This window comes from Hyperolius riggenbachi, chromosome 1, assembly GCF_040937935.1.
Source record: "Hyperolius riggenbachi isolate aHypRig1 chromosome 1, aHypRig1.pri, whole genome shotgun sequence".
In the NCBI taxonomy this organism is placed as follows: Eukaryota; Metazoa; Chordata; class Amphibia; order Anura; family Hyperoliidae; genus Hyperolius; species Hyperolius riggenbachi.
This window is the reverse complement of record NC_090646.1, coordinates 438825435-438840352: the sequence shown is the minus strand read 5'-3', so window position 1 is coordinate 438840352 and position 14918 is coordinate 438825435. Positions and strand designations below refer to the sequence as shown.

The 14918-nt window shown below is 44.2% G+C and overlaps 1 protein-coding gene across 6 annotated transcripts in view; it reads left to right on the top strand.

Annotated features, from left to right (window-relative positions):
* Window positions 1-14918, top strand: part of SEMA4D (semaphorin 4D) — a 156935-nt gene that overhangs the window by 79755 nt on the left and 62262 nt on the right. For all 6 annotated transcript variants that reach the window (XM_068237885.1, XM_068237837.1, XM_068237847.1 and 3 more), the window contains 4 exons: window positions 2714-2812; window positions 2907-3000; window positions 3781-3894; window positions 6565-6716. In XM_068237885.1, the coding sequence (XP_068093986.1) occupies window positions 2714-2812; window positions 2907-3000; window positions 3781-3894; window positions 6565-6716 (459 nt within the window). The remainder of the gene's footprint in view (window positions 1-2713; window positions 2813-2906; window positions 3001-3780; window positions 3895-6564; window positions 6717-14918) is intronic.

The window sequence follows — 14918 nt, the reverse complement described above, 5'->3', positions numbered from 1 at the left end:
AAGCGACCTGATGAACCGTTTGTACACACGCTGAATTCTTGGCTGAGTTCTGTTTGTGTGTGCAAGGCTTGTGGCACAATTTATTTTTTTCAGATGCAATAATTCAATCAGATTTGCAGTATTATAAGTAACTAGTAGACCCAAGCCTTTAAAAATTGGCTGTAGGTCTGTTTTTTGACAGCGCGTGCACCCGCTGCTCATGCGCGCGCATCTGTCCGCACACGCCCGCCCGGCTCATTGGCCCCATCTAAAGTTCCAGTGGCTGTCTGGGTCCATGCCGCGCACATGCGCAGTAGCAAAAAGCACGGACCCAGCGACACATGGACGGTGTACGCAGGGGCACTTGTCTCTTATTAGGTAGGATTGTTAGGTAATTATCAATTGTTCCCATAAACAGGTTGATTAGGGCACTTTAGTGTCTGATCGAACTCCTGCGTTTCCTCGTAGGAAATAATTTTTCTTCTGTTTAACCACTTGCCGACCGCCCCCCGCCGATGGGCGGCGGCAAAGACTGGGCCTAAACGACCGCAATACGCCCATCGGCGGAGGCAGGCGTGGTTATGCGGCGATCCCGTCATTCGTGACGCAATCAGCCGCCGGCGACTGGCTCCGCCCCTCTCGCGCTGTAACCCGCCGGCCGTTCGGAAACGCCGGCGGGTTACTAGCACCCGGATCGCCGCATGTACTTAGTATAAATAGGCTTTGTAATGTATACAAAGCCTATTATACAGGCTGCCTCCTGCCCTGGTGGTCCCAGTGTCCGAGGGACCACCAGGGCAGGCTGCAGCCACCCTAGTCTGCACCAAGCACACTGATCCTGCCCCCCTTCCCTCCTTTTTTTTTTTTACCCTAAACTGCCCCCTGCTCCCTCCTGATCACCCCCCCCCCCGTGTACTGTATGCATCCATCCCCCCTGATCACCTGTCAATCACCCCCTGTCACTGCCACCCCTCCCGGCCCGATCCTCTGTAATACCCCCCCCCCCCCCCTCCATGCTGCGATCGGGCAGCATGGAGGATTACAATGTAACAATCTTTACCTGACCTTGTTCCAGCGCCGATCGCGATCCTCTCCCTGCAGTCCCGCTGTCAGCCTCACTATGCTGGATGAATCGGGTCCTGGCTTGATGACGTCATCCGGTCAGCATAGTGAGTCTGACAGCGGTAGTTAGACGGTAGTGCAGGGAGGAGATCGCGATCGCCGGTGGAACAAGGTCAGATGAGCGTTTCTTACTTGTAATGCTTCCCTGCGCCTAGCTCTGCAAAGGGCCAACACCTGGCCATCCATGGGGGAGAGGGGGGATACAAATTTAAAAGGGGCACACAGCTGGCTATAAATGGGGGAGGCATAAAGGGCACATACCTGGCTATGAATGGGGGGAGGGGTGGGGGTAATAAACACATCTGGCTAACTATGGGGGTGAGATAAACAGGCACGTCTGGTTTACTGAAGTGGGGGGGGGGGGGGGTTACAGAGGCACATCTGGGGCTGGGGAAGGGTACAGAGGCACATCTGGCCAAGTATGGGGGAGGGAGGGTATAAGGGAGCACATCTTGCTAACTAGGGCGCGGGGAGGATTAAAAAGTGCCACAACAAGTAAAAAAAAATCCAAAGCCACAAAATGGAAAAAAATGCACCTTTATTTCCAAATAATATATTGTCGCCATACACTAGTACTAATAACTAGGACAAACGGGCAAATCAAAGGTGTAGGTTTAATCTACAGTACCACTTATTTTTTTCAAATTATAATGGCTGAAAACTGAGAAATGATTACTTTCATTTTTTTCCTCTTATTACCTTTAAAATCTGTACAAAATTAAATAATTCTAAGCAAAATGTACCACCCAAACAAAGCCTAATTGGTGGCGAAAAAAACAAGGTATAGATAATTTGTGTGATAAGTAGTGATAAAGTTATTGGCTAATGAATGGGAAGTGTGTGAAATGTAGAAAATAGTTCTGTTTTTTTTTGGGGGGGGGGAAACCCCAGGGACGCGAAGTGGTTAAAGGCAACCTTTCCTACTCCTTCTTTGACTGTCAAAGTAGCAGGTTAAGGTGCCCATACACTCGTCAGATTGGCAGCAGATAGATAAGAAATGCATCTGATGATCTATCTGATGCGTTTTTAGAACATTTTTTACCAGGATAGAATTCCAATAGATTTCAGTTTGAAATCTATTGAAATTCGATCTGATGGCATTTTTTTCCCATCAGATTTCCATTAAGGCCAATGCAAACTGATAATCAATCTCATCAGATCGACCTAAATTTTCCACCCTGCCAGCTCGATGGAAATCCATCGAAATCGGCCATCGATCGGTCGATTGGCCAACCGATTTGCAATCGATCGATCAGGATCGATCGGTCGGCCAGAAAATCGGCTGAGTGTATGGGCCCCTTTAGAGGCACCCCTTACTAGCTTTCTCATTTGATGGCGTGTAGATAAAGCCTTTGTGAAGAATCTGCCTGGGAGCTCCTACATATGTGGATTGACACATCAGCTGGAGGAAAAGTTAGTGGAGATCTGAAGGCGGGAGGGTTCACATCTCAGTGTTTTCTTAGCAGTACAGATGGCTTTTGAAAGCCTAGGCACAGATCACATGTTAATTACTTTTGTTGTTAAGGAAAACATAGTAGCTAAACATTCATTTTGAAAATTGCACACGGTTTACAGTAATGGCTCATTATCCTACTACTCTTCCTTCCTACAGACAGACTGCCTGAACTACATTAGAGTACTGCAGCCACTTAATGAGACCTCCCTGTATGTGTGTGGAACCAGCGCATTTCATCCTGTCTGTGATTTCCTGGTTAGTATTGTGGTAACCCTTGGTAAAAACTGTTTGTAATGTTCTTCATTCTGTCTGCCACCTACATTCATACAACTTCCCCTTCTTATTGTAGGAACTAAGTAGTTTTGAGCTAATGGGAAAATCTGAAGATGGTAAAGGAAAATGCCCGTTTGATCCTGCACACAGTTACACTTCCGTTATGGTTGGTAAGTTGTTCATTGTGTGATGTTCTCTAAATCTGACAAAAAAAAGCCAAAACATCAGTGAAGTTCAGCTTTTATTGAAATTGGAGGATAATGGTTTACTGCTTGAAGTGTGACTGTACATAGTTTCCTAGACCAGCACAAGAGCATGTTTTGTGGATATCTACACACGCAGTTAATTTGGATTGAGGAGGAAGTAGAGGTGGGACTCCCTGAAATCCACTCTTTATGACAAATGTGGATAGATTCTTCAAGTACAGTTGTCATGAATCACTATAAACCTAATTGGGGTTGTGTGCTGTCTCCTACGCAGTACTACCTTCTGTCGCTCTACTTATCCCCAGCAGGTCCCCAAAGTCAGTTTGATTTGCCTAGGCACTACTGGCTCCCATGATGGCCATGCCTCTTCCACTTCCCCGGGCAGATCATACTCTGGCTTGTGAACTGGAGGCAGTGGTCACATGAGGTGAGGTGAAGTGGTTAGTGTTTTGTTTGTTTTTTGTGTGTGTGTATGGTTAGATATATTGGTGAACAAGTTTTGTTAAACATAAAATATATAAATATGTCACACACAAATCTTATGTTTATACAAGCAACACCTAATATCACAATTTTTAGTTTGCTCCTCTAAATTAAACAAGCAGCTGTATGAGGAAGGAGGATAGGGGAGTGAATATTCATTGCATAATAAGTAAATTTAATGTAAGGAGGGTTGCAGTGTACTTATAGTGATTGTTTAAAAGGTTTTTGTGATTTTTATTTATTTTTTTCTTCACATAAAAGATGGGGAACTGTACTCTGGTACCTTTTACACGTTCTTGGGAAGCGAGCCAATCATAGGTAGACATTCCAGTCAAGGTCTTTTGAGAACGGAGTATGCCGTACCTTGGCTTAATGGTGAGTAGCTAACTTGGTCTGTTGAAAGCCTTCTAATTTTAGTATGGGTGTTTTGTCAAGAGATGGTCTGAGAGAAATCCTTAGTAAGGCCCGGTGCACACCAAAAACCGCTAGCAGATCCGCAAAATGCTAGCAGATTTTGAAACGCTTTTTCTTATTTTTCTGCAGCGTTTCAGCTAGCGTTTTGCAATTTTGTGTAGCGGTTTTGGTATAGTAGATTTCATGTATTGTTACAGTAAAGCTGTTACTGAACAGCTACTGTAACAAAAAACGCCTGGCAAACCGCTCTGAAGTGCCGTTTTTCAGAGCGGTTTGCGGTTTTCCTATACTTAACATTGAGGCAGAAACGCATCCGCAATCCAAAATCTGTAGCAGCCCGGGAGTATGCGTTTCTGCAAAACGCCTCCCGCTCTGGTGTGCACCAGCCCATTGAAATACATTACCCTAGCGGATCCGCACCCGCAAGCAGATCGCAAACCGCAGCGGAAACGCTCCGGTGTGCACTAGGCCTAAGTGCTGATTCACACTACAAGAGCTTTTTAAATGCTAGAGATTTTAAAATCTCTTGCTAATGCAATGCTATGGGCGATTTTTACAAAATCACATAGCTCCAGTGTGAACACACATATAGGATAGCATTCGCAAGAGCTTTTAAAATCACAGAGCGCTTAGAAAAGCTCTTGTAGTGTAAACTAGCCCTAAATCTGGCCAGTGACTGTGCCATGGGGAGTGAATCATAGTCTATAGCGTGTAAGTGTCCTGCTCTGTGTGCACACCTATTTATGCACTGCAGAAGAGATATTAGAGATGCTGGGTGCACACAGTGGCATACTTTGGAATGGGCAGGAGACTATGGAGAAATCCAGCCAGATTTCTTTCTTTACCAGGAGTTTTGTTCATCTGCAATATTGGTGTAGATAAATCTATGCATTCACTGAAATACTGAGATCATTCTTGAAGCAAGCTTACATTTTTCAAGACACCAGCTTCACACTTCACATTTATTTTATGTTAACAGATGTTTTTACCATGTTGTTTCCTCTGTTACTGCTGTTTTCCCTGCAGTGAAGCTGTTGTTGCTTGTATTGGCAGCTATAGCAGGAATACGGGGTCACACATGATTTTTCAGCTTGCTGCACAAAGTTATCCAAGTCTGCAATCTGAAACCTTGTCCATCATAGAGAAATCTTAGGCGTTAGTTCTAGCCTATCCTGGCACTAGTATAAACAGAACATTGCTGTGAACCCTATGTAAATATTCACTTCTGTACAGGACCTTGGCTATTGTAAAACTATATATAGACTTAAGATTCTCACCTGCGACAGTTGATCCAGTTGGAAGTTTAGGTACCAGCACTGTAAGCACACACTGCTTGGCTCCCAGTGGTGGTGGGGGGTGAGCAAGCCAAAGTGCCTGCAGTAACAATACGTATTCAGGTCGGCCAACCAGATGTTGCCCAGAAAGGCCTCAGCCTTTCCATAACTGACATAGTCAAAGGTTGCTGCTGTATGTTGTAGGGCAGCACGGTGGTGTAGTGGTTAGCGCTGTCGCCTTGCAGCACTGGGTCCCCGATTCGAATCCCAGCCAGGTCAACATCTGCAAGGAGTTTGTATGCTCTCCCTGTGTCTGCATGGGTTTCCCCCAGGCACGCTGGTTTCCTCCCACATCCCAAAAACATACAGATAAGTTAGTTGGCTCCCCCCTAAAATTGACCCTAGACTACAATACATACATAGACATAGGGCTGTGGTAGGGACTAGATTGTGAGCCCCTCTGAGGGACAGTTAGTGACTAGACTATATACTATGTACAGCGCTGCAAAAGATGTCGTATTCCGTATCTTTGCTGACTTGGAACTCCAATTATTAGGGCTCCAAGTATTACAGAGGTAGTATGCAAGGTAATTGTAACTTTTAAGAACTTGTGTACCTCTGTGTTTTTTATGTAGACCAGAGGTGCGCTTCATGTATTGGCTTGTTCCCACTGCACACACTTTGTGCATTTTTTTTTTTTGGTGTGTTTTGGTTTCTGTCCCATAGTACAATTGAAAGAGACTTTACCGGGGGCATCAAAAAAACATAGCAATTGAATAAGAAATACATTTACTTTTTTTCCCCAGTGGTGTCCCTCTGCAAACTGAGGGAAAGTCTGCACTGACATGAAATTCAACTTTTGAAGTTTGGTTCCTCACAGAACCTGCCAAAGTGTCGGGAGAAAGCCTTCTATGCCAGTTTAGGTGTAGTGTCTCTGTGCAGTACATTTTGTCATAGCATAATATGCAAATTCCTAGGCAATCGCTACTGAATCGGGTCATTTTGTCACCATGCTTAGGGCGCTGCCATAGGCTGTAATGAGAATTACAACAACTCTGAGGGGGATTAGTATTAACGCCACCCAGGAGGGGTGCAGCAGAATGAGCCATCTTCAGGCTTCACACTGTGCTTTATAATTCAGGAGCTGCCTGAGAATTGACATTTAAAATAATGTTTGAAAACAAAACAAAAATGTCAAGCAAAAGGAGTGTATGGGCCACGAATAGTTTCTGTAGCCCTTCTTACAATTTCAAATGTACATAAACTTTCACTGTCAATATTGCATACAAACCCGCTATGTATTCTTGCATTTGTAAAGTAAATGTCTGTTCTTTTCCTGCCTTTCTTGCTGTTATAGAGCCTAGATTTGTGCACGCAGATGTGATCCGGGCACCTGAGAATAATCCAGATGGAGATGATGACAAAGTGTATTTCTTCTTCACTGAAGTCTCTGTTGAATATGAATTTTTTAACAAACTCCTAATCCCCAGAATAGCCAGAGTATGCAAGGTAGGTCAACGTTCTTTCTGCTTTATATATTGCTACAGGTGCCATTACTGTTTATTTTTACTCTGCTCTCAGGTGGGGGAGGGAATAAGACAAATTGAGTTTTTCAACAATTTCATCCAGTGGATAACTGGAGATTACTGTAGTGGTAATGAAGGCATACACTTCATAGCTTGTAAAGTCCATACAAGCACATTCCTATGTGGTGGTCAGATTCTCTGATAAAACAGGTCCATATAATGTATCGGAGAGAAGCAGGACCTCTTATTGGCATTGCTTAGTGAGGTATGGAGCGATGTTGAGCCTCGTACACACATACGACAACTGTAGCCTGGCAGGAATAGGGACTCTCAGGCCACAGTTCAGCGTCAATGCTATGCAGACTCATTGATAGCCTGCAGTTATATAGTGGGTGGGGTGACTAGGAGAACAATGCGTGGAGACTACTCACTAGGCAGATTGCTCCTCGATACACTGAGGAGTATTGGGGGTTGCCAACTGGTGGCTTGGGCCAAGAACTATCTAGTGTGGGTACAAGATGGAGTTGTTGTAGGGATAATTGCCATCCAGAGACCCTGGCTGCTTGTCACATTCTGCTGCCAGTGCCTCCCACCTCACCTCCACAGGCTTGCTTCATACCACCAAGTGACTTGTGCTGTGCCGAAGATCACCACTAGGACTATTGAGTGATTCACTCCTCGCATGCCTCTGCTGGCTTTACTGACTTGGGTGAGACCATGGCAAAGGAAAAGAAGGTGGCTCTGGATCAATATTACAGCAACTGTTTGCTAAGGTGAAACGGTTTTAGCTCACATTCACACTGCAGCTCACTGACAGCTCCAGCACAGAAACAATTGGCGCTCTACTGTCAATGTAAAATAGACATGCAGACCAGCTCCCAATGCAGTTTACATTTTTCTCTCATTTTCCTGCCCTACTGCTGCAGCATTCATGTAATATCCATTACTGCAACCTGATGCAGACGTCTGACTGGCTGCCAGTGAGCACTAATCAGAGGCCAGCCGCCATGGCAGCTGTTGCTGTCGTAACTTGGCAGCAGTAAAAATGGGTCTTGGCTACAAATACTTGCGTACAAGTGAGCTTATGGATTATAGGTGTGGGTTGGAGGAAAGTACACTAAAGCAGACCTCACTGGCCCCTAGGGAAACACTGATTAATCACTAATCTATTTAACTGGGAGGCTTTATATAGCCTGAGGTAGTCCTGTTGACATGTATAATAATCTGTACTGTTCTGCATTCTTGTATGTGGTACCCAGTGAGCTGCTGACAAGTGTACATGATGTTCCTTTACATTCATACACTTGCATAATGCTGCACTGTTCTCTATACACATACTCATGCACTCAATCTTGCTGACTAATACCAAGCACAACATTTATATTGTAGAAAGATCAACGCGCAATGATTTCATATTATCTTAAGACCGCTAAAAAAAACCTACACTTGAACCTCCACATTTTCTGTGTGTGTGTGTGTCTCTCCGTAAAATATCCCTTTGATTTTCCTCCTTTCCTCAGCCATGCTTGAGCTACCACAGCATTTGGCTACTGTATTTGCGATAACAGAGCTATTTGTGTCAGAGTTATTTATATGCCCCTGGCAAGGCCGAAGCTAAGTGTTTAAGAAGGATTAAGGGAACTATCCACAGTAAAACTCATTTCAAGACTGTTTTATAATTAAAGATAATGCAGTGTATTTTCATATCGCCTTGTGTCATCTTTTCTTCTCTGACTGTTCATCTCTCATTTCATCAGTGCTGATAAGCAGCCTCTATGCGTATTTCTAGTTCTTGGAATATTTTCCTACACGCACATGTAACTAATTTGACAGTTTCCCTTTTTTCCTGTAGATTTACAGTCATGTTTATTGAATTTGTTTTTTTTACTGGAATTCCAGTTACATCAGGAAAGATACCTGGTTCTGTTTAAACTTTGTTTTGGCTGAATTTTCCATTTCAGCATTTTCCCTTGTAGAAGAAAAGCTGTTTTCATCATGGGACTGTTGTATTTAAGTGCAACTCTGAGCCACTTGGAAGGAAAAAAAATGCTTGCAGAGATAAGAGACTTTACTCTCCTTCCCCAGTGGCAGCCCCTACACCATATAGCTGCAGACTGCCTGATTCTCTTCACAGATCGTGGCCTTATCTGTGCTTTCAGACACTGGCAGATTTACACGGAATATACATCACTGTGTGAGGGTGAATGCTGCATATGCACACAAAGGGGCATCTTTCAGTAATGGGAGTGATGTAAAGGATGATAGCACATTCTTTCCACTGTAGGAGAACTTTTGTGAAGTGTACCAATACAGGGGCTATGACCTACACCTGCACCGTATTTACATCAGTCAGTTTTGCGTTGGAATATTGCTCCTGGGTTATAAGGCCACTATCTGCATCTGAAGATGTCTGGAAGGCTCACCATACTTGGGTGCAGATTTTCAAACCTCTTTAGTGAATAGATGGATAGACGGGGAAATGGCCTCTGGACTGCTAGTTCAAAACACAATAACTTTACATTTCAGGACTTTGGGTAAAGGTTGTGCTATGGCAAGGTATTTGGAAAAGTCACACTAATTAACTATGGCAAATTTGTTACTGCTACGAGTATGAGCAAATCCTCACTGAACATGCGTGAGTCTGAAGTGGTGGATGTGCTCGGAAATACTCAGGCATGCGAGTAGTTCCATAGATTGCCTGAGGAGTTCTGAAAAGCTTATTCTATGGAAAAGCTACAACCAGGGGCAGAGTGGAACGATGTGCTGGGCGGAGGAACGGGAAGGCTCTATGCTACGAGAGCTTTCCCTCTACTTGGATAAGTATTAACATGAAGGGAGTTTATTCTCTTCAGTCTTGCTTTAAGATGATGTCCACATAGGCCTCAATTCGCTAAGCTTTATCAAAGGTTTGATAATTTACTTCATGGGTAAAATCTAATTTTGAATTCACTAAGGTGTTATAGATTTTTTGAACGGTTTATCGATAAGACATTCAATAAATATATAACACCTTCGTGAATTTAAAATTCGATTTTATGCATTAGCTAAATTATCAAACGTTTGATAAAGCTAGGTGAATTGAGGCCATTTAGGGGTACCTAGCAAACTCAGGGCTCTACAGTATTCTGCCTCTAAGGGGCGCTGGAATCGCTACAAAGCCACCCCACCAAATTGGCAAAACAGCTGGAGCAGCACTCATTAAAGAACGGTCGCGAAAATCCTTAAAATTTAAAACTCGTACAAATAAGAACATTTCTCCCAGAGTAAAAAGAGCCATAAATTATTTCTCTCCTATGTTGCTGTCACTTACAGTAGGTTGTAGAAATCTGACATTACCGACAGGTTTTGGGCCAGTCCATCTCCTCATGGGGAAATCTCAGCATGGCCTTTATTCTTTATACAGACACTCCCTGAAAAAGATTTGTACAAAGATGCTGGCCAGCCTCCCTGCTTGCTGTACACTATTTTGGCAGTTGGACGGAGGAACTGCCATTCACTAAGTGTTTTTAAAAATAAAGAAAACCTTGAGAACATCCCTATGAGAAGATGGGCTAGTCCAAAATCTGTCGCTAATGACAGATTTCTACTACTTACTGTAAGTGACAGCAACATAGGAGAAAGGTAATTTATGGATCATTTTACTCTAGGAGGATTGTACTTCTTATTTGTATGTGTTTAAAATTGTACGATTTTCACGACCGTTCCTCTTTAAACTATGCCAATGTGTGGTATTAGACAGGAGTAAGAAAATCTACCTCTCCTATGAAAAGTGAGTTTCTCTTATGGTTACTGAACACCGGTCCAAGCTAGGTGCCAATCTCAATGTGTGTTCAAAGTGCTGCTCCTTCTTCATGCAAATGTTTTGGGCAAGATAAAGGCTTGTAGTGGTACTGGTGTCTCCAGCATCCTATAAACATTAATTTGCAATTTGGGAGTCAGTGTATGTTGAAAATGTATTAGAGAACCCCTTTGCATATTTTCTATAAGTGTTCTGAGATGCCACTGACATGCTGTGCTTTGTCTTAACTGGTGTTGACAGGTGGAAATTCATACTAAGCTGTCACCACTCACACTATGAAATGAGTGCAGCTGCTGACTTGTGTCCCTCGCTGCTAGAAGCTGCCAGTGCTTTGGAAGTGACAGCATCCATTGTGCAGTTTTTATTGGCTTTTCTGAGCATCAGCAACAGTTGTGATGATGCTGAAATCTTGCTTTAATTACAGTGATTAAGCATAGATTGCATCACTGCTCCTGTAACAGTGTGTGCTGAGAAATGTTAATGGCTGTTATTAACAGAATACAGGCACTTTAGAACCAGGGAAGTGAATCTGTTCTGTCGTGTGCAACAGTATATTATAGAAACAGCATGGGGTGAAATAAATTAAACCCCAACTCCAGGCAGTTCTACCTAATCCCTCAAGGCTTGGGCTTGTTTTCTCTTATGAATTAGTGTAAATGGGCAGCACAGTGGGATAGTGGATAGCACTCTCTCCTTGCTCCTCAGGGCATACATGGAAAAACAGCACCGGCAAATTTGGGTGCAGGATGAACCCGATAAACTGCTCACCCTGCTGCTGCAAAAGTCCTGGTGGTGTTCATTACTATTCCCCCTCCAAGCTGCCATGGACACCGGGGAAAGATGTAATTCAGCTGCCAGCTATTGCTGGTGGACAAATTAAACTGTTTTTAAGTAATTTGGGCTCCATCTTTCACTTGTGCCCAAATTAGGTTTTGAGCACTGCTACAGCCGTAATTCACATTACAGCCTATGGTGGTGCATGGTATGTCCGGATTTGCCTGCACCTATTTGTTCTGCTTCGCCTTCAGGGGTCTCAAATTGAAAATGAACCTTAGGCCATGTGGTAAAGACACTAGATTACTACTATGGTGGTGATCGGATTGTGAGTTCCTCTAAGGGACAGTTAGTAATATGACTCCAGACTCTATAAAGTCTCAGACACCTGTACAAGGACTGATGTCTGTAGGGATCTGGAAACCTATCCCCCAGAGACCCTTCAAGGGCAAGTTCTGTACAGACTAGCTATGTGTTCTGTTGCTGTAAAGGGGAAATGGAGCACCCAGAGGTGCATAAAACTTAAAGGTAACCTGAGACGATGGGTGTAAAAGAATTGGTACTTATCTGGGGCTTCCCTCCAGCACCATGACCACTGTTGCCTTGCTCGCCATCCTCCCAGGTGGCTCTGTGTGCTCCGAGTCCCAGTAATCAAGTCACGTCAGTCTGTCTCTTCTGCGCATTCCCAGCCGTGCGCCCCTCGCCAGGAGCGTTCTGCACTGAATAATATCCCCACCTTGTTGGGAATATTAAATTTAGAAATAAAAATATTTGTACACTTTTAATACAGTTGTAATGCAGCATTAATTAAATTTACCCCCCCCCCCATTCCTCTCCCCCTCGCGTGCCCTCCTCTCTCCCCCTCGAGTGCCCTCCTCTCTCCCCCTCGAGTGCCCTCCTCTCTCCCCCTCGCGTGCCCTCCTCTCTCCCCCTCGCGTGCCCTCCTCTCTCCCCCTCGCGTGCCCTCCTCTCTCCCCCTCGCGTGCCCTCCTCTCTCCCCCTCGCGCGCCCTCCTCTCTCCCCCTCGCGCGCCCTCCTCGCGTGCTCTCCTTTCTCCCCCTCGCGCGCTCTCCTCTCTCCCCCTCGCGCGCTCTCCTCTCTCCCCCTCGCGCGCTCTCCTCTCTCCCCCTCGCGCGCTCTCCTCTCTCCCCCTCGCGCGCTCTCCTCTCTCGTTTTTTGTTTAGCAGATTTCATATATTGTTACAGTAAAGCTGTTACTGAACAGCTTCTGTAACAAAAACGCCTGAACTGGCGTTTTTCAGAGCAGTTTGCGTTTTTCCTATACTTTGGAGGCAGCAATGCCTCCGAAATCCAAAAAATGCTGCAGCCCGGGAGTATGCGTTTCTGCAAAACGCCTCCTGCTCTGGTGTGCACCAGCCCATTGAAATACATTACCCACGCGTTTCCACAGCCGCAAAACGCAACAAAACCCGCACGGTGTGCACCAGCCCTTTCTCTCGCTCTCTCCTCGCGCTCTCTCTCTTTCCTTATTGGTCTCATTTATGTTTCATACCTGTTTTGTAACTTGCAAATTTCCAATAAAAATGTTATTGAAGTCTTCACAGTGAGCAGACTTCACCTTCCACTCTGCACATTTAAAGTGGAACACATTCCAGCTAGGGTGACTCTGTATCCTATCTCTGCATTTTCTATATTTTCCAGGACTACACAGGAGAAATCTGCTCTACACTTTAACTGCAACACCTAGATTCATGTGAGAGTTAGGCTTCTTGCACACTGCAACCGATTCCGATTCAGATTCCGCTTTTTAATCTGTTTTTACCTCCGATTCAGATTCTGATTTGCAGTGTGCAGGGAGCAAACTGCAAATCGGAATCTGAATCGGATGTAAAAACTGATTAAAAAGCGGAATCTGAATCTGAATCGCTTGCAGTGTGCAAGAGGCCTTATACGTCTGCCCCACTTACTGTAAGCCACAAGGTTTATGTTTTTAAGGTGCCCATACACATCGATATTCTCATTTGGTCTCTAGATCACTCTAATCGGATGGGAGTCCATTCCTTTAAATGTTTGATCGAAAGTATCGATCAACCAGGATGGAAAATCTACGTTGATTGAGGCTAGGTTCACATTTGCACGCATCCTCTCTGTGGAACAGAGCGGAAGGATTGTGCAGGTCGGGAACGTCCTCTCCGACGAGCGGAACGCAGGGAGCGGAACGTAGCAATGTGAACCTTCCCATCGGTAAAGCATTGCTTTTGCTGCTGCGTTCCGCTCATTGAAGCGGAACGTGAGCCATTTTAGGCTCTATGTGAACCGAGCCTGAGGGCGGAGCAGGAGAGGTGGTAGATCGACTGCCCTTATCGTTGCCCAGCATCAAATTGACTCCACTCAGAAAGGAATCTATCCTTTTGGAGCATTGGGTGAAAACCTATGGTCAGCTTTAGTGTTGTTCCACTTCAGCCCTTCTCAAAACCGGTTGAGTTCTTGATAGTGGGCGATTACAGGAGCTGCTGTAGAGTTCCCATGGCAGGTTGTTACTTGCACTGCTTTGTCAGGCTCCTTATGTTCCATAGAAAATGTTCTAGTTCTGTGCCAGGCACTGGAGCAGTAGCAGAGATTAGAGAGAGGATTGGCAAAGCAACAAGTTTGCTGGCATGCACAGAAATGATACAAATGCCACTTGCACGCCTTTCACAATATTTATCACACCTGACTAGTATGAGTCTTAAAAGGAACCTGAAGCGAAAGGGATATGGAGGCTGCCATATTTCTTTCCTTTTCAACAATACCAGTTGCCTAGCATTACTGCTGGTATCTTTGGCTGCAATAGTGTCACACTCCTGAAACAAGCATGCAGCGAATGTAGGTTTCCTTTTTAAGGTGGCCATACACTTACAAGTTTGTGTAACAAGTAACAAAGCCTGGGTTGTAATCTTTTTGCTTATGTATAAAGAGATTTTCTGTAACAGCAGTGAACAATCTGCCCATTACAGTTCTTTAGCTAAAGTCTGCAGTGTTTGAAGTAGTGCTGTACTGCAGATAAAATTGCTGAGCCTAATCTCCTGGTGTTTCCAAGGTAACCTGAGGCCTTTCAAGACATCTAGCCTGAGCCAACAGCTGCAGATTTAATTGTCATCTCTTGACTAACTTTGCTTTGTAAAGACATTCGTTTTCTTCTGCTGTGATCATTTTACATGACACTTTGAAAGCTCCACTCATTCTTTGCACTCTTTCCTGCTCTTTTCTCTCTTAATAGCTTAGCAGATTTTATCTCAAGATAGACCCAGTGCTGATCCCAAATATTAGTTTATTGGTAGAGAAAAACTTAAAAAAAATCCCCTGTCTCACAGTAGGGTTCACAATCTAATATCACTGCTGATGTAAAGTACTGATCACAGGCTAGTATGGAGAGACGCCACATATCTTGCCAGTATGTTTTTGGTAGAGACCATTAATTACTGGAAGAAGCCCCAACAAACATGGGAAGGACATTGTGTCCTGGCTGAGATTTAAACCCAGGTGTCGATGCTAGCCACTTAAAGTGGACCCAAATTAAAAATGCAAGATTTCAGAAATAAAATCTATTTTCTAAATTATAATAATAAATGGCAGCCTTTTTTCAGCTGCATGATGACAAATATAAAATAT